Source organism: Quercus suber, unplaced genomic scaffold (genome assembly GCF_002906115.3).
Source record: "Quercus suber isolate HL8 unplaced genomic scaffold, Cork oak 2.0 scaffold_464, whole genome shotgun sequence".
NCBI lineage: Eukaryota > Viridiplantae > Streptophyta > Magnoliopsida > Fagales > Fagaceae > Quercus > Quercus suber.
Window position 1 is genome coordinate 173,826 of NW_027069915.1, and position 20,004 is coordinate 193,829.

Below are 20,004 nucleotides of genomic sequence, written 5' to 3' on the forward strand. Positions count from 1 at the left end.
CTTGATGTCCAAGGAATCCCATCTATATAATATGAACTCTAACCTAGAGCCTCACAGAAAGAGAAAGCCTCAAACCCAAAAATTCTCACTCACCCGCCAGACTCACTCAAGCCCAATCATCACTGAGCAACCAAAATCAAAATGCCTCCTCTACTAGGCCCTCCGGAGCTTCATCTTCCGGCTAAGCCTAAACCCATAACAAAACGAGAAACACACTCAACCATACTCCTATCCAACAACTTCAACCCTTGCCTAGAGTTTTTCCTTAGAACCTGTTCCAATGACCCACGACAAAGTTATTATCAAGACGACTGGATTGATAAAGTTTGGGGACACTAATGGCTTGACGACTGCCTTGAAAAAGCTTGGAAACAGGATCCTCTCACCACTCTAAAGCTCATATATTACCAGAGAATCTTTGGTGGGAGTGACAAAACAGCGTTTTACGCTGCGGCTAAATGGTTGCACAAGTATCATCCGCTAACTCTAGCTTGCAATGCCATGGTTTTCGGAGCTATGGGCTGGTTCCATGAGTTGTTGGAGGTTCTTTATAGTCTTGAGTGGTACATTAGTCAGCAGGATTGGAAAAGAATCGAAAAAAACATTATCAAGAAAACCAAGAAAGAGGGTAGAAAAGATGATGGCAAAAGAGATGAGCCTGTTGTACTGAAAAAAGAAAGAGATATGCTTGGATTTAAATTAGTAGTAGAGAGTTACCAGAAAGATGGAAGCTACCGATACTTACATAATCGGATATCAGATTTATTTGCTGAGTTTCTAAGATCAGATATGCAGTTTTTGTGCTCTGGTGAGATTGAAAAAATCAGCTTTGCTTCCAAATGGTGTCCTTCAATTGATTCAGCTTATGACACACATACCATTATGTGTGAAGGTATAGCAAGGAAGGTTTTTCCACGTGATGCCTATGCAGAATACAGAGATATTGAAGAGGCTCATTATGCTTACAGGGTTCGTAATCGTCTGCAGACACATGTTCTTGCTCCACTACGCAAAGCCCTCGAGTCAAGAGAGAGTAGTCTGGGTGCAAAAAAGCGGGAGTCATTCACAAATGGTGCTGTTAAGGCGTCGATAAAGATTTACAAGAAGATCTACGAGGAAATAGATGAGTGTCTTAGATTTAGGCATTATTTGTTGTTGTGTAGTGTGTGGGGAAGTCCAACAATTGGTGTTGGACTAAAATTTCCTCACCAAATTATAGCCTTGTTGAGGAACAATCATGATGATAGCGAAGAGGAACTTCAATGGGGAAAGCTAATTGGGGAATGTAGGAGACAAGGGAAATTTAGGAATTATTAAGCCATCTGTGGCTTATCTGAAAGCATGAGAGGTACATTTATGGAGGAAATTGCTGTGGCAATGGGGCTATTTATCTCGGAACTCAGTAACTATCCATGGAAAGGGAAGGTATTCACATTCAGTGAATATCCTAAATTTCGCAGAATTGAAGGGGATAGCCTTCGATCAAAGGCGGAGTTTATAAGGCAAATGGGTTGCAAGGAGAGCTTGAATTTTATCAAAGTTTATGATCGGATTCGGTAAATTGGAATCGAGGAAAAAGTTAATAATGAGAACATGGTGAAGAGGATTTTTGTTTTTACAGATAGAGATTTTGAAACTGTAGACATAAATCAATGGGCTTCAGACTATAAGGAAGCATGGAAGAGCTATAGACCTAGAGGGTATAAGACAGTGCCAGAAATTATTTTTTGGAATCTCAAGGATTCCATTGGTTGTCCAAGGGAGATCAGAACAGAGAAACACCATAGAGGGTGGTTGATGCTTCACGGGTATTCAAAAATTTTGATGAGTTTGTTCCTGAAGGAAGACGGGGTTGTAAAATTGGAGAGTGTAAATATGTTGAATTCTGTTCCAACACCAGAAGATGTGATGAAATCTGCCATTTCTAGAGAAGAATTCAATGATGTACTTGTGCTTGATTGATGTACGCACAAATTATGTAATGAAAATTTTGCTTTGTAATACTACCTCGAGTAATAAAAGTTTAAAACTTCCAGATTTTTCTCGATTTTCTAATGATAGCTAAAGAATTTCGTAATAAAAGAAAGAGAATGAGGGATATAATTTCAGTTAATGCAGGGTCTGATAACATTATATAGAACAAAGAGCATCCAGAGTAGGTTCTTCCATCAATAAATATGTTATATAACCTTTGATCTCAATCAGATAATAGAATAAGGTTCTTCGCAGCATCCCTTGAAGCTTCCTAGATTTTGATGTCATTCAATGAGGGAGCTAACTCTCTCGAGTCTCACATGTGCACCTGTAAACAAGTATCAATTGCCCATAGGATTCTATAGAAATTTCGTAATTGCTTTCAGAGGTATACATGATACTTGCCATAGCACTAATTAATGTTGAGCTGAATTCCAAAACCAAAAGGCTAGTTTGAGTTGCTCATTTTAGCCATTTGCTCACTCATGTTATCCACAATCTTCAGACATTACTCGCCACAAAATAACTCCTGATTCAATGCCCCCACAAAATCAGCTCAATTTTATTCCATTTCTATCTTAAAGACGATAGTTTTAATGAATTCGAAAGCTCCCAAAATTCTTCATTCTTGTACGATGAAGCTCTCATTTTTTTAATAAATAGAAAGTATTATTGGGGATGACTAATCTGTGGAAAGCTTTGGGTGTCCTAAGAACTAACTTCATTTATGTATTTAACTAAAAAGTACATTTCTATCTCATGAGAAAAAATTCACATGACAGAATCTTAAAAGGAGAACTTAAGGAACAGCACCTAAGTCTGTACCTAGCTCTTAGTAATAGACAAAATTTAAGTACACTACATAAGGTGCTAATCCTCAGGTTCTTCTTTTACGATTTAGCCATGTGGCTATTTAACTAAAAAATATCATCTTATTAGAAAAAATTCACATGGCAGAATCTTTGAAGAAGAATCTAAGGAACAGTACCTAAGTATTGTACCTAAATCTTGTTTATTAGTAATTACAATGAGGAGAGAGAGTATAACTTACAAGACTTGGAAAATAACTATTTTTGTTTCTCTTAGGAAAACTTCTTAAACTAATAGATGATTGGAGTACTCCAACAGGCTAAGCTAAGTCGGCTAGGAGTCCCAACTCATGGGAAATTATAGCACAATTTGACTTTGGTAAGCGCCAATTAAGCAAGTTTTAAGATTGAACTAAGTTAGATTTGACTAGAAATGGAGGCATAACTTGTTGCAGTATCACTGTTGGCGTGGAGCCACCTTCTAGCGATAACTCAATGTCACAATGAAAACAGAGAAAACTATTAATCAAAGGTGAAGCCGACTCCACCACCATCTCAAATCAAAGATGCGACGCTAGACGGGAGTGAGAGAAATTCATGTGTAATAAGGGGTTATTTATGACAAATATTTGTGTAAATACACAAATAGTGAAAACTATTAGTGGTGCAATCTTTCTTTCTTTCTTCATTTTTTTTTTTTTTTTTTTTAATGTGAGATAGAATTTTACTCTAACATAATTTAAGTGTATGTGTGTGAAACTCCATCCTAAAAACATGAACCTCAACCCTTGCTCTCACACCCCATAAGCACTTATTGTGCGGTGGTGTAATGCAATATATATATATATATATATAAACTGAGACATAACATTTAATGTTGATATGTTCCTGTTGAGCCACCTCATCAGTCACATCATACACTTTTTTTTTTCTTTTTAAATCGTTTTTCTCTTTATGATTTTTAAAATTTTTTATATAAAATAATTAAATGCAGATCATAGACAAACGTTAATATTCATTAGATTCAACTATTTGACTATTCAGCTACCTAAATCGATTTCAACTTTTTGTGTTCTTCTTTCTAATTTTAAGTAATTGTTAAAATTGAATAATTATTATATTTTTATTGGATAAAATTAACATTTCAAGTATCCAAACCAAACTTTGACACCCAAATCTCTAGCCTAGAGATGTCTTAAGTGTCTCTTCGTTTATCTATGGTTATAGTGTTTTTTCTTCCAAAATTTCAGTTTTTCACAACCTTATCTCTCTCTCACTTATACACTGATTATTTACTTGAGTTTTACAATATTATATATACCAATGCACATTCTAGATACAATCATCCATCATCTACAACAACAAAAATTAGCACAATACTAATTGTTCTCCATATTTTTCAGTCAAGCTTTAGTTTTCACTATTTTGAGAAGACATCAATTATTTTTGTCAAAAACTTTCAAAGATAAGGCAACCATAGGAAGACCATTGAGGTAAACAAAACACACAATAAAAAATGATTTTTTTTTTTCTCGTCTTCCTTTCTTTTTAGTATTTTTGTATTTTTTTTAAGTGATTTTGTTGTTTTCCGTTCCAAAATTTTCAATGATATTGACTTTTGTTATTTTTAATTGACTTAGAATTGTTAATGTAGTTTTATTTGGCCTATCATTGTTGTGGAAATTCCTAATGTTGATATAAAACATATTGATAATGAACATTCTTTTGTGTGCTTATTTGTAGAGTGTCAAAAAGTATTCAGTGTAGTAATTTTGTTATTGTTGCATTCCATGTGTTTGGTAATTTTTTTTTTTAAGAAATCTTATGCGTCTTTCTCAAATATGTTTGTGATTTTTATTTTGTTCATTCCATTACAAATAGTAGGCATCTCCACCTTTAAATTTTTAGCTAATTTAAGCTTTCTTTGTAAGCTTTTACTTTGTTTAGTTGTTCATTTTTAAGGAAAGAGACAAAAAGAGAATAAGACAAAATATAACTTACTCTAGAGCATCATTATGTTATTAATGTTTTTATGTATAGATACTTAAGGAGCTTGATTAATTCTTTCTTGGAATTCCTATTATCCTTACATCTAGCCTCTTAGATTAATTTTTGGGGGGTTCAAGTGATAGCCTACCAACATTCTTTATAGTGTCCCATATTTGTGGTTCAAACCCCACCATCCTCCCTCCACTACTATCTACATCTCTCTCTCTCTCTCTCTCTCTCTCTCTCTCTATATATATATATATATATATATATAATTGGCTGTTCAAATTAAGAATAGTCTCATGTTACTCTTTAAAGATTTTATTAGATGTATAGATTGTACTTTTGGTTTATGAAACATAATCAACAAGACGTGATTTTTATATGATTATATCTAAACTATACTGCAATGTCATGATGGATGGATTGGGTTTATTTTACTATAAAATCTAAGCAATCACGTGGTTTATGAATTTGAAGAGTTATATATTGCAGGATTTGTTCATATGATGAAATAAAGTTTTCTCTTTTCATTTTATTTTATTTTATATTTCCACTTTATGATATATGATTTATTGATTATGATCTATTGCATAGTTATCTTTATATACTTTTTCACTTAGTTTCAATTGTGTGGAAGAAAGAGATGTGGGTCTATGTTTTGGGGCAAAATATACCTATAAGTGTTGAATTTCATACATTTGTATAGTAATAAGCAAAGTATACATGGTTAGAATTTGGTTTAATAGTTCTCACATTGTAATTTTTTTAAATAAAAAATTATTATACTGTATTTTCATACATATCTCACTATATATCAACTACAAAATATATTTAATTTGTTAGTTGTTACACCTCAAAAAAACTTCTAATATAAAACATAATTTCAAATAACACATATTAACTTTTAAAAATATACAATCTCTATATTAATTCAATAATTATCCGATAAAACAAATTCATATCAAATTTTCCCGTGCATCGCACGAGTCTACGACTAGTTACTCTTAAAAAAATGAAGAAGTTGCTAATAGAAATTAATGCTCCTCAACATATGTCTTTACTTACGTTAACAAAATAAATAATAATAATAAATAAATAAATAAATGAATAAATATTGTACCTTGTTTCCTAACTTAAATGGCAATAAAATGATGCATTAGGAAAGTTAGAAGGCAAAAATTCCATTTAGTCCCTATCTATTGAGGTTATTGTCAATTTGGTCTTTACATTTTGATAGCAGTCAATTTGGTTCTTATTATTTTCAATTTACAATCAATTTGGTCCCTACTATCAACTCACTAACGAAAAATATCTATGTGGCAAATGGCATACACAACTGCCACATTTGAAGCTTACTTGGCTAATATATTAATAATAAATTTTTTTAATAGATATAAAAAATGTCACATTAGCAGTTAAATTGAATTTTTTAAATCAATTTTAAAGATAGAAAATAGGAAAGAGAAATTATAGGAAAGGGAGTTTCTCATTTCTCATATCTTCCTCTCTACAACATTTTGCATAGAAAATTGTGTTGGAAGATTGGTTGCAACACAAGAATTGGAAGGTCATCAATGAAGCAAACATCAACTTAGCATCCCTCTGTGATTCCATCATAGATCCCAAGGATTCTGACTTTCACGATTTCGATATGTTTCCTTTCACTATCTTATTTGATTTTTAGGGATTTGGTCTATGATTTGTGTTTCTTCATTTCTAATGTTCGATTTATGATCTTGAATTTGAAATATAAATTAGATTAATCTCCCCCAACCAATCTTCTGCAACGCCATAACCACTCATTTTACGCAATTGCTTTCGCTTCAAAGTCCAACCAACCATGTGCAGTAGGGGGCTATGCTGCTAGTGAGGAAGCTACCAAAATGGAAGGACGAAATTAATAGTGACTCCAAAATGTAGAAATAAAAATGGAATTTTTGCAGAACTATAATTATAGAATTACCCTTTATGAGGCTTTTTTTTTTTTTTTTGAAAATCATCTATGAGGGAATTAGGATTTGTCGTTTTAGCCATATCTATAAATGATTTTGTAGGAATACAAATCTCTTATTTCACTTTTTATGTTCCATTTTTTGCTCCACCAATCATAACTATCAAAGTTTAAAAATGGAAGGAAAAAAAATTCAAACATATGACATACCATAATTGGTAAAGTATAAAGTAGAACACAAAATATGAGATAAATGATTTGCATTTTTTGTACTTGAATTTGCTCCTAATTCCTAAATATATGGAGTGTAAAATGTATCAATTTATACTTTTCTTACACAACACTCCCAATCAAAAATTGCAGTAAGCTAAGCATGACCAAGGTGAACTGTTCACTCCCATAACCCCAAGGGATCCCATCTCTATATATGTGAATCCTATCACCAAACCTAAAGCCTCAAACCCAAAACTCTCACCAACAACACTCACTCATGCCCATCTGATCTAAGTAACCAATATGCCTTCGGAACTTCATCTACTAGGCCCTTCGGAACTTCACCTTCCGGCTCAGCCTAAACCCACCATAGAAACCCCACTAGCATCTCCAAAACTCACTCATCCATACTCCTATCCAACAACTCTAACCCTTCCCTAGAGTTTTTCTTCGAATCCTACTCCAATGACATCTTTTTTGAAAAAACTTGGAAACACGATCCTTTCACCACTCTAAAGCTCATATATTACCAGAGAATCCTTAGTGAGAGTGACAAAGAAACGTTATACTACAGTGCTCATTGGTTGCACCAGAATCGCCCACTAACCCTAGCTTGAAATGTCATGGTTTTTGGAGCTATGTGTTGGTTCCAAGATTTGTTGGAGATTCTTCATAGGATTGTGTGGTGCACTCCAAGCATGATGTGGGATGGGGGAATATTTACTGGCAAATATTCAGTACCAAGAAAAAGGGTAGAGAAGATTATGGCAAGAAAGAGAGTAGAAAAATAATGGCGAAAGAGAAATGGGTAGGGCTGAAAAAGCAGTAAAGAGTTTCCAGGAAGATGGAAGCTACCAATAGGCATAATCAGATATCAGATTTATTTGCTGGGTTTCTAAGATCAGATTTGTAGTTTTTGTGTTCTGGTGAGATTGAAAAAAAATCAGCTTTGCTTCCAAATGGTGTCCTTCAGTAGATTCATTTTATGACAAAACAACCCTAATATGTGTGAAAGTTCAATTAGTGTGAAAACACCTTGTTTAGACCCCCAATTTTAAATTATGATTTAATTGCTTTTACTTTAACTTATTTAAGTACGGAATAAGAGTAAATGAAACGCAATAAACTAGAACACTATTCTAAGCAATAAGCAAGTTCAATAAGCGATAAATGTAAAGTTTAAAGAGTAGGGAAGAGAGATGCAAACACAAGATAATATCGAGACGTGTTATCGAAGAGGAAACTGAAGTACTCGACGAAAAACCTCTCCATGGCCCCCCAAGCTGAAATTGATCCACTAGTGAACAAGTCGAAGTATACGAATATCAAAAAGACCCTTCAAGTCTAATCTACCTAATGTACTTGAGCTCTCTAAACTCTAGCTACTAATGAACTTCTCGAAGTCTTGTCTTTACTAGTTATCTAAATCTCGCAATATTGCCCAATTGCATCCGCCAAGCCTCACTAGTTTCTTTTAGCAAATCCTAAATGATTCCCAAGCTCCAAAACACTCTCTACTCTCTGAATAGGTGTGAGTTGTGTTTGGATACAAATCTCCTCTCAAGGTATACAAAGATTTTCTCACTTAAGGATGAGTAGTTCTCTCTAACAAAGGTGGGTGTGTTGTAGAAACCTCTTTAGGGTTTTCTTCTGAATAACCTCTTCACAATTTTGTGGGTAATAAGGATATATATAATAGGGTAAAGAAGAGGAAAGGTCACACTTAAAATCATCCCGACAAAGAGTTTCGCAAGTTACTCGCAACTTGGCTTAAGTTGCAAGGTGACTTGCGAAATACAGCCTAGCATTTGACTCTTCAGCTTCCAATATGTGCTTCTTATGTGACTTTCACGAGTTGCACCGCTTGCGAGACAAGTCGCGAGATCAACTTCTTGAGTAATCTTCACTAACTTAATATTAAACCCAATACAATAAAATCCCACAAAATACAAGGAAATAAATTAATGCAATTACAACATTTTTGTCATTAAATAAAGCTAGCATAAATGCTATGTATAACCATAACTTAACAGTGTGAAGACGTAGTAAGGAAGGTTTTTCCAAGAGATGCCTACGCAGAATACAGAGATATTGAAGAGGCTCATTATGCTTATAGGGTTCGTAATCGTCTCCAGAAACAAGTTCTCACCCCACTACGCAAAGCCCTCAAATCAAGAGAGTAATCCGAGTGCAAAGAAGCGGGAGTCATTCACGAATCATGCTGTTAAGGCCCCGCTGAAGAGGTACAGGAAGATCTATGAGAACAAAAATAAGGAGGCTCTTATATTTAACCATAATTATTTGATGTTGCCTAGAGAGAAGGAAAAAAAATGAGGATATTAGATTTAGGCATTATTTGATGTTGTCTAGCGTGTGGGGAAGGCCAAAAATTGGTGCTGGACTAAAACTTCCTGACCAAATCATAGCCTCGTTGAAGAACAATCATGATGATAACAAAGAGGAACATCAATGGGGGAAGCTGATTGGAGAATGTAGGAGACAAGGGAAATTTAAGAATTCTTTAGCCATTTGTGGCGTGTCCAAAAGCATGAGAGGTACATTTATGGAGGAAATTGCTGTCACAATGGGGCTGTTTATCTCGTAACTGAGTGACTATCCATGGAAAGGGAAGGACTTCACATTCGGTGAATATCCTAAGTTTTGCAGAATTGAAGGGGATAGTCTTCAATCGAAGGCCAAGTTTATAAGGCAAATGGATTGCGAAAAAAGCTTGAGTTCTATCAAAATTTATGATCAGATTCGGCAAATTGGAATTGCAGAAAAAGTTTAAAAGGAGAACATGGTGAAGAATATTTTTGTTTTCACAGATAGTGATTTTGAAGGGGCATTCATGGATCAATGGGTATTAGACCTAAATGGTATAATTCAGTGCCACAAATTTTTTTCTGGAATCTCGAGGGTCCCATTGGTTGTCCAACGGAGATCTGAACAGAGAAAGACCATAGAGGTTTATTGATGTTACACGGGTATTCAAAAAATTTGATGAGTTTGTTCTTGTAGGGAGATGGGGCTGTTATGATGTGATGAAATCTGCCATTTCTAGAGAAGAATTCAAGAATTTAGTTATATTTGATTGATGTAATTACAAATTAAATAATGATAATTTTGCTTTGTAATATTTCCTTCGAGTAATAAAAAGTTTGGAACTTCTAGGCTTTTCTTGATTTTCTGATGATAGCTAGAGAATTTCGTAATAAAAGAAAGAGATGTGATATTTAAACAGAGATAAGGGATATAATTTTAGTTAATGCAAGGTCTGATAATATTAGATAGAACAGAGAGTATCCAGAGTAGGTTCTTCATAAACATGTTATATAAACTTTTGATCTCAGATTCTCAATAATGTTGAGCTGAATTCCAAAGCCAAACGGCCAGTTTGAGTCGCTCATTTTAGCCATATGCTCACTCATATGATATTACCCACAATCTTCAGGCATTCCTAGCCACAAAATAATCTCTTGATTAAATGCCCACAATCAGCATATTCTTATTCCATTTCAATCTAAAAGATGATTTTTATTTTTTATTTTTTATTTTTTTTTAATAATGAATTTGAAACTCCCACCATTCTTCATTCTTGTATAATGAAAGCTTTTTCGAAAACTAAAAAGGATTGGGGATGACCAATCAGACCATTGCTATCATTCTTGTATAATGAAAGCTTTTTCGAAAACTAAAAAGGATTGGGGATGACCAATCAGACCATTGCTATCAAGCAAGCTCGTATTTTACCTTTGTTACCCTTTCTTAGTAATGAGAAACAATTTGAAAGAGGTGAGTCGGCTGCTAAAACAGCTGTCATAGAATCAAAAAGGAGGATAGGCATACTCTTCACTTGAATCAAAATTCCAACATGAACTCAAAGGCGGATTGATGTTTTGTTCGAAAAATTCGCGATTTAAGATGTGAGTGTTGTGTCATAAGAAAAAAAAGGATCAGGTAAAAAGAATAAATATTTTTTTATTGAACGTCTTGTTTGTTTATTTTGACGACTTTATCATATTATTTGATTATATTTTATCATCAATCCGTGGAAAACCCCTGCGTGTCCTAATAACCAACTTCATTGAAGGGAAAAAAAACCTGTTGCATACAATGATAGTGTGCCACGTAGGAGTCCTAGAATTCCTAAGCCCAATTCTAAATACTTGGCTAGCTTGGAACTTGGAAGATAAGTGTGAAAAGAACTTTACTGCTATACATGAGAAGCTGCCGCCAAAACCTTGGAAGTTTGACGATCCTCATCATCATCTTTAATTATCCTATCATCTTAATTATCATTATTTTGATATTTGTTAGTTCTTGTCATTGTTATCGCATTATCTTACGAACTGTTTCTTAGCTACCAAATAAGTCTCCAATTGAGGTATATTGTTTAGCTTCTTTTTTTTTTTTTTTTCCTTTTTTTTTTTTTGATAACCTAGCTTTAAATTATTAGGATGTAAGCCATTAGGAGGTTGTTGATGAATTACCACGTCGAGTAATCGGACATTGCTAATTGAGTATATGATCAAATAAGTTGCAGATTTGTGGTTAGATCTCGGGGGTAGGTGAGTGTAACCAAAATAAAAAATAAAAAAAAACTACCATCGAGTTAGTGTTGATAAAGTAAGCTATTATGGAGGTTTGCTGCAGAACTAGTAGTATATTATAATTTTAGAATCTCACATAGATTAAGTGTAAGGTTGTATATATAAGCTCTTGTTGCAAGCTAAATTTCAAGGGTGAGTTTTATCTATGAATTTGTATAATTTTATGTGTGGAAACACTAATGTTTATAGTTGTTTTAGCCGGTGTATGTTTGCATACAATGTGTGCAATAAATACCGCTCTCTAAGGAACTCCGATAAACTAAGCTATGTCGGCTAGGAGGAGTCCCAACCGTCGGAGAATCATAACACAATTTGACTTTGGTAATCGCCAATCAAGCCTGATTTTAGATGAAACTAAGCTAGATTTTGACTGGAAAAGTGAGGATGCCTTGCTTGCTAGTTGCAATATCACTGTTGGTGTGGAGCCACCTTCTAGCAATACCTCCTATGAGTCTGTCATTTTCACAATGTAAACAGTAAAAACCACTAATTCTATCAACATTTTTGTTCCGCACACAAATTTTTGCTCATAACCCCTTCCATAATTACCTCCAATTGAAAATGACATTAGTCCAATAACTTTGTCAGAAAGTTCTTTGAAAATTCTAACTACAATTTCACATTTTACACGAATACGAAGGACATATTTTAACTTGTACCAAACTTTTTTATTATTACTAGTTTTATGTCCTTGCTTTAGTAAAATAATTATATATAAATGTTAAATAATTTATATTTTTTGATAATATAATTAAATTTAATAACAAATAAAATAGTAAAAATGTTTTATAAATAATGGCAAGTTTTAAATTTCTAAAAGCTCTTAGTAGTAATTTTATTTGAGAAACACTAATTAATGATTGGAGAGAAATGCTAAATCCGATTGGACTAAGCCAAAACTTTTACCTGTTCAAATAACAATTAAGGCGAAGTAAGGTGAGAAACAATAAATAATAATTATAACATACCGACATAATAACATTTGTATTTAACTATAATGACTCGATTGCATCTCAAAGTGTCAAATTAATATCAACACTAAACATGCTAGGATGTTTAAGTAAAAAATTAATATCAACAATTAACAACCTACTATTTCATGAATTATGATTAAAATTGACCTAATATTTTTACTTAAACCCCAAGAAATCATCCCAAATTTGCAAATTAAAAACTACCCAAATTTATAAATAAATAAAAATTGAAAGTAAAATTCACTACAACACACACACACATAAATTTATACACACAAAGAAACTTCGAATTCATTAATTACAAACAATATAAATTTCTAAACATTAAAAAAAAAATATGGAATTAGAGTTAAAGTAAAGATACTAACATAAAAAATTTGGAATTAGAGTTAAAGTAAAGACACTCACATGAAAGTTGAATTAACTTTGCCAGAAGGGGGAGGCAGGTGAAGTCATGTAGATTTTCACATCACCTTAAATATCCATTGTTTTTATATCACCCTTTTTATATTTAATCAATTTTTTGTCTCCATTCTTTGTGGAGTGATGTTCATTATCATGGTTTTAAATACTCAAATCTCGGTCTTATGGCTACCTATGGATGTACATATTGAAAAATCAGTAATAGTACCTTACTTTGTCAGTATTTCATATATATATATATATATATATACACACACACACATATATTACAAATTAAAAGCTACCCAGATTTATTTTTTAAAAAAAAAATTTGAAAGAAAAATTTACTACAATACACACATAAAAATATACACACAAAGAAACTCTGAATTCAATAATTACAAACAATATAAATTTCTAAACATTACAAAAAAATCTAGAATTAAAATTAAAGTAAAGACACTCACATAAACACAGATTTTTCAAAAAGCGAATAAGATTTTTGTTAAAATTAATCCGTTAGTTCTCATTGGAAGATATACCATTGATTCCTGAAGACCATATATAATAAGCATATAAATTAGATGAAGTTTAACAAAAATAACTTAAACAAAAGGCAACCCGCTCACAAAACATATTCAATTTGATGAAAAACAAATTAAGAACAGAATTTTGTGAAAAAACAAAAAGAAGAAGGCAAATACATACATGCAAGTTTCATAGGTAAGGTATGAGAAGGAAAAAATATCAACAAACCGTATAGTAGAAAAAGGGAAAAAGACACCAAAACCATATATATACCTCCACTTTTATATTAGATAATTTTAAGTTGTGAAGAAGTTGATAACTTGATATGAACAAAAAGAAAAAGTAGTTTACCTAATCAAGAAGTTTAGGTTAATTACATTTTTTTTTTTAAACTTTATTCCAAAAGATTAGTTAACGTTATTAGCTAGATTGTTATTAGATTTTTAATATTTTTTTTTTACATTAAAGTTAATACATATTACCTTTTTTTTGTTACTTTATCTAAAAAAATAAAAATAAAATTAGAAGAAAAAATAACACTTTTAAATTTGTTACCATTGGAAAATAGATGGTATAGGATAAATGCTTATCCCAAAAGAAAAAAAAAATTGTTATTTTATAAAATTGTTATTTTGCTAAGAGTAAAATTGTTACTTTATAAATTTTTTAAAAAAATAAAAAATAAAGAAGAAGAAGAAGAAGAAGAAGAAGAAGAAGAAGCTAATACAAACACTTATTGTTACTTTATCCAAACTCTAAAGAAGTTGATATGATCAAAAACTTTTTGTTTTTATCTATAAACTTATTGTAGTTTGGAGCAGGCGCATATATATATATATATATTAAAAAATCTAAAAAAAAATCTGCAATTTGGTGAAGCCACTTGGCACAATCACGACGTCTAATCCCAACTTTTATTATATAGTATATGATTATTTTAAATAAACGGAAATTTTTTATTAAGGACTCCTAGAGGAGGCCGAACTCACTTGCAACTTAAGCTAGGAGCCTAGTAGTTTTGCATTAGAGGTGGGCTTACAAGATATAATTCTAGTCTAGATTGGGAACACTTGTGAAGGAGGTGAGGCCGTTGAGCATTAGCACTCGGGGTTGCAAAAAAAAAAAAAAATTTATTTTGCATTTTCAAACACTACTTTATCTATTTTACAAACTCATTTTATAACTAACTCTACATTCCAGTTTTTATTTTTACATACAACTCAATAAAATAATATAAACTACCTAATAAAATAATATAAAATATTATTCTCTCTCTTTTTCCCACTCACTTCTTCTCTTCACAAACAACTACATATTAAAATAATAAATTTTTTTTACAGCCTAAATAATTTTTTTTACAACCTTACTATTCATAGGTTGACTATAGACTTAAGTCTTAAGCAAACTGACTTAAAAAAGATACTGCCCAAAATCACAATTTGAGGTGAGATACTCTCTTTATCAAAATTTTATTAATTAAGCTAAGTCGCCCCCTACTAATAACTCTTTCTAGCAAAACCCCATACAAAGCAAGTGCCACAACTCCATGAAAAATAAAAAGGGCTATTTGGTATGGCATTTTAAGCCATAGTTTTTAAATTTTAAACAATATTATACGTATTCTTATGCAATTTTTTTTCGCCTATAATTATTTTCAAAAAATAATAATAATAATAATAATAATAACAACAACGAGCCCAAAGTCATACTTTTCTAAAAAAACAAAAAGGAAAAGTGAAAAATACATTGTTTTCTCTCTTTTCGAAAACGCGTAGAGTGAACTATAAACTATAAAGGCGTCATTGATGAGTCTTCTCCTCCTTCCTCTTGACGCGGTAGCTCCTCACGACTTTCCTTTCTCTTTAACCCCACACACTCTCTCTCTCTAGAATTCCATTTTCCAAACCTACCTAAAAAAAAAACCATATTCAACAAACCAAACCCAACACAAACTCCATACACTTACTTCTGTTGTTGGCTTGTTTTCCTATCTGGGACTGACACAGATTAAACAAAAACATAGCAACAATCTGAGAAACACAAGACCAACAACGATCGATGATGTTGCGTTCATGTTACAGGCCACTTGAGCGGTGCTTTGGGAGAAGAGGTTGTGGGTGTGGTGGTGGTGGTGGCAGCGATGGTCTTCTATGGCACACAGACCTTAAGCCACACGCATCTGGGGACTATTCCATCGCTGTGGTTCAAGCCAATTCTAGCCTTGAAGATCAAAGCCAGGTCTTTACTTCACCGTCCGCTACCTATGTTGGTGTCTATGATGGCCATGGTGGTCCTGAAGCTTCCAGATTCGTCAACAAACGCCTCTTTCCTTATCTCCATAGTATAATTCTCTTTTCTCTAACAAAATTCTGTTTCTTTTTGTATATTTTGTAAATGCCTATGTGTTTTTGTTTGTTTATATCAATTAAAAACGAAATTTTGTTTGTGGGAATGTTTGTTTGGTTGGGATATGAGGGAAAGGAAAGGAAAGGACTTGAACATTTTCTTTTCTCTATTTTGGGTCTTTTGGGGTTGAGGATCGAGAAAATTTGGAATTTTTTCGATTGGTTGAGTTGGGTTTTTGTCGTTTTATTGGTATGGGAAGTGTTTGTTTCTGTTTAGCTAAGCTCTGTTTGATTGGTGAGAAAGTTGGAGAACTTCATACTTGTTTGGTTGTAATGAAATTTTTTGATTGGTTGAGTTGGGCTTTTTGTTGTTTGATTCATTCAACTATGGGAAAGTATTTGTTTCGTTTGTGAGAAAGTTAGAGAACTTCATACCTGTTTTGAGTGTAGTGAAACTATTTTTCATTGGTTGATTTGGGCTTTTGTTGTTTTGGTTCATTGAACTATTCGAATTGTTTGTTTTGTTTTTATAGGGCCTGTGTGATGTTGAATTGTAGTAAAACAAGGATACCTCTAAATTTAATGAAGTTTTGGATGTTTGACAATTTAAGGGAACAGATTCCACCAAGTGTTTACTGTTCTGCAGATGGTGCTCTAAATTGATTTGGGTTTTCTTTAATTTTAATGATAGGTGTTTTTTTTTTTTTTTTTTTTTTTTTTTTTTTTTTTTAAATAAAACGAAAAAGTAAAAAAAAGAGAAGATGAGTTGGGCATTCTTGTTGTTTTCCTTCATTTTCTTCGCAACCAATTAAACAGTTGGAACTTGCCTTGGTACATTGAGGCCCTCATTGTCTCATACTTAGTTGTTTGTTTTGATGGTAGAATTTGCCAAGGAACAAGGTGGATTATCTGTGGATGTGATAAAGAAGGCATTTGATGCCACTGAGGAGGAATTTTTGCATTTGGTGAAGAGGGCATTGCCGGCACGGCCGCAAATTGCTTCAGTTGGGTCATGCTGTCTTGTTGGTGCTATTTCAAATGATGAATTGTATGTGGCAAATCTTGGGGATTCAAGAGCAGTTCTTGGCCGGAGAGATTCAGAGAGTAAGAAAAATTCAGTGGTGGCAGAACGGTTGTCGAATGATCATAATGTGGCCCTTGAGGAGGTGAGGAAGGAACTGGAAGCACTTCATCCTGATGATTCACATATTGTGGTGTATACCCGCGGAGTTTGGCGGATTAAGGGCATAATTCAGGTATGATGGGGTACCTGTGATTTCTGTTTCTTGCTAATATATTTACTATTTGAAAACTGTTCCTTTTTTTTTTTTTTTTTGGGTAATATTGTACATCTGATAAAGAAAAAGTTGCATGTATTTGTTCAAGCATCTTCTATCATCTGACTAGCTTTAAGCTAGGGATCATTCTCAGCAGTCAAATCTCTTGGGTCGAGTCTGTTTGAGAGAAATTTTTCAAAGTTCGTCAGAATAAGGTTGTTGCAGGCAGGATGAACTTGTATATGAATGATAAGTTTGTGCTATTTATATTTTTGGATGAATTTTGTGGTTTTTCTTGGTGTTATTTGATAGAATAATCATATTCTTCCTTCTATTATTGCATTATAATATGAGAAAAATAGAAAGCAGTATCTTTTGTATGCTCAATGATAGTGTTAAAGAAACCATTACATAATAAGAGACAATCTTGTCTATATGCATCACCCTTTGAATTGACGGTTCTACCCCCAAAAAGTAAGATGCTTATGAGATTATTAGTCTGACCAGTAGAATACACATAATTGTTAAAGGCAAAAGGCTGTATTTGATCATTTTTAAAATATATAATAGGTATCTTTGACAAGTGCAAATGGTAACTATAACCATATCACGCTATATCCAATATCCGTTGCTTTTTTCTGGACCGTTTCCTTTTGCTTGATGTAGGAAAAAAATAATAAGAAAAAAGAATATGTACACACACACACATATGCATATATAGATAATAAGATACAAGCTTGTCTATGTGCACCACCCTTTGAATTGAAGGTTCTACCCCCCAGAAAGTAAAGATGCTTATGAGCTTATTAGTCTGGCCAGTAGAATACAAATAATTGTTAAAGGCAAAAAGCTGTCTTTGATAATTTTTAAATAGGTATTTTTTTTTTCTTGATAAGATTCAAATGGGTGTCTTTGACATTTGACAAGTGCACAAGTTAACTATAACCATATCATGCTATATCCAACATTCATTACTTTTTTCTGGACAGTTTCCCTTTTTCTCATGTTGAAAAAGAAGAAGAAAATACACACACACACACGCACACACACACACACATGCATATATAGATATGTCTATTGAGTTGTTCTAAGGGGGTTTATATCTTCCATCCTCTTCCAGGAATCTTATTCTCTGCTACCGATCCAGCATCTCATGCAGCTAAGTTAAAAAGTACCGTGTCTTCCATGCATGAGATGTACATGAAGACCCCCTGAAGCATAGTACTAAGGTCTATGTGACTAAGGGAGTTCATCATGGTTCCTTTCTATTCGACTTTTTTGGGCATGTGGAACTTAATTTCTTGATTATTTTATATAATATAAGTTGGAGTGAAATGTGTATTTGTTGCTTTGGTTGTTTTTACTTCAAAATATCAGATAGCTGATTCATGACTTTAAGCAATGTGATCGATGAAGGAAGCTCTAATATATATATATATATATATTTTTTCCAGGTTTCGAGATCTATTGGCGATGTTTATCTGAAAAAACCTGAGTTTAACAGGGACCCAATTTTCCAGCAATTTGGGAACCCTATTCCTTTGAGGCGACCAGTTATGACAGCAGAACCCTCTATTCTTATTAGAAAGCTTAAGCCACAAGATTTATTTCTGATATTTGCATCAGATGGCCTTTGGGAACAATTAAGTGATGAAGCAGCAGTAGACATTGTTTTCAAAAGTCCGAGAACTGTGAGTGCCCATCTTAAACTTTTTTTTTTTACTGATCTATACCAATAATCTTGGCTCAGATTCAAGAAATTTTTAGTTTAGCCTATAACTATGTGCCTAATATACTCCTGTCATTGTTGGTCTTCATCTTAATATTTGGTTTGATGGAATACCTTGGAAATCTTCCAATAAAATGGTTCAATTCTAATCATTGTGGCACCTGAGCATGTTATATGATCATGTAAATTGTTGGTGTTAGACTACACATTGACACAATTCCATTCATTGATCTAATAAATGCAGGGAATAGCTAAGAGATTGGTGAGAGCTGCCCTTCAGGAGGCTGCAAAGAAGAGAGAGATGAGATATGATGACATAAAGAAAATTGAAAAGGGAATAAGACGTCATTTCCATGATGATATCACTGTTATCGTAATTTACCTTGATCAGCATCAGCAAAATGGTTCCTCAAGTGCTAGGTTTAAGCACAATGAGGTTTGCTGCACCAGTGCACCAGTTGACATTTATTCCCTAAATGCAGATGAGGAAGAAGATGATTTGCTGCACCCAGTTTTCTAAAGAAACAATAGTTGATTGACAACATATTTTACTAAGGTTATCATTACATAATAATTGAAGAATACGTGAGGGAAGCTCTTTTCTTTTTCTTTTCTTATTTTTTACCTTGGATGAACATTCATTAGAAAAAGGTACAGTTCTGTAGATAATCAAGCGTGATGGATGCAGATGGGAACAAGCTGTCATGGCATATGCAAGTGAAGTTGTGACTCTTAATTCACTTTGTTATTGATTTTGCCTTGTTTGAGGTGATGATAAATGAATACCAGAATAGTGAAAGCACCATGAGAGCACCATTTTTGTAACTAAATAACAGTTATCTACTTTTTTTATCGTCATGGTCTCCTTGTGATGTTCGTGTGAGGATCATGTAAGCAATTGCAGCAAAATGAACAAGGCATGACAGCTCCTGAGATTGTTTGGTGAACCAGTTCCTAGTTGTAGGGCATGAGTGCACACTAAGCCCTTCCTGTGTATTGTGGAGTGTGGACCAGTTTGACACTTCATATGGAAATATTAAAATATGCCAATCAGTTGAGCGATAAAATTCGTTGAGCGACAAGATTCTTGGGGCAATAAATGTATACTGATATCAATGGGAAATGGCAATTCATTATGTTTGTGAACTTGCATCAATTATATTACTACCTCCGTCTTTTTTTTTTTTTTTTTTTTTT

At 33.1% G+C, this 20,004-nt stretch overlaps 2 protein-coding genes across 2 annotated transcripts; both read left to right on the forward strand.

The window, feature by feature from the left end:
- Positions 1-516: 516 nt before the first annotated feature.
- Positions 517-1,317, forward strand: LOC112009398 (uncharacterized). Its single transcript, XM_024041731.1, has one exon. It carries the CDS (start codon positions 517-519, stop codon positions 1,315-1,317), a length of 801 nt encoding a protein of 266 aa, XP_023897499.1.
- A 13,948-nt stretch (positions 1,318-15,265) lies between these two features.
- LOC112009395 (probable protein phosphatase 2C 63) lies at positions 15,266-19,609 on the forward strand. The gene is made up of 4 exons (XM_024041727.2): positions 15,266-15,797; positions 16,684-17,057; positions 18,533-18,769; positions 19,052-19,609. Exons 1-4 carry the CDS (start codon positions 15,515-15,517, stop codon positions 19,325-19,327), a joined length of 1,170 nt encoding a protein of 389 aa, XP_023897495.1. The 5' UTR covers positions 15,266-15,514; the 3' UTR covers positions 19,328-19,609.
- The last annotated feature ends 395 nt before the right edge of the window (positions 19,610-20,004 follow it).

Excerpts from the sequence above, each read along its gene's own strand:
- LOC112009398 (XM_024041731.1), top strand. The coding sequence starts at position 517 with ATGGGCTGGTTCCATGAGTTGTTGGAGGTTCTTTATAGTCTTGAGTGG.
- LOC112009395 (XM_024041727.2), top strand. The coding sequence starts at position 15,515 with ATGATGTTGCGTTCATGTTACAGGCCACTTGAGCGGTGCTTTGGGAGA. Across the intron at positions 15,798-16,683 it reads CCTCTTTCCTTATCTCCATA|AATTTGCCAAGGAACAAGGT; the intron begins GTATAATTCTCT and ends TTTTGATGGTAG. Across the intron at positions 17,058-18,532 it reads GGATTAAGGGCATAATTCAG|GTTTCGAGATCTATTGGCGA; the intron begins GTATGATGGGGT and ends TATTTTTTCCAG.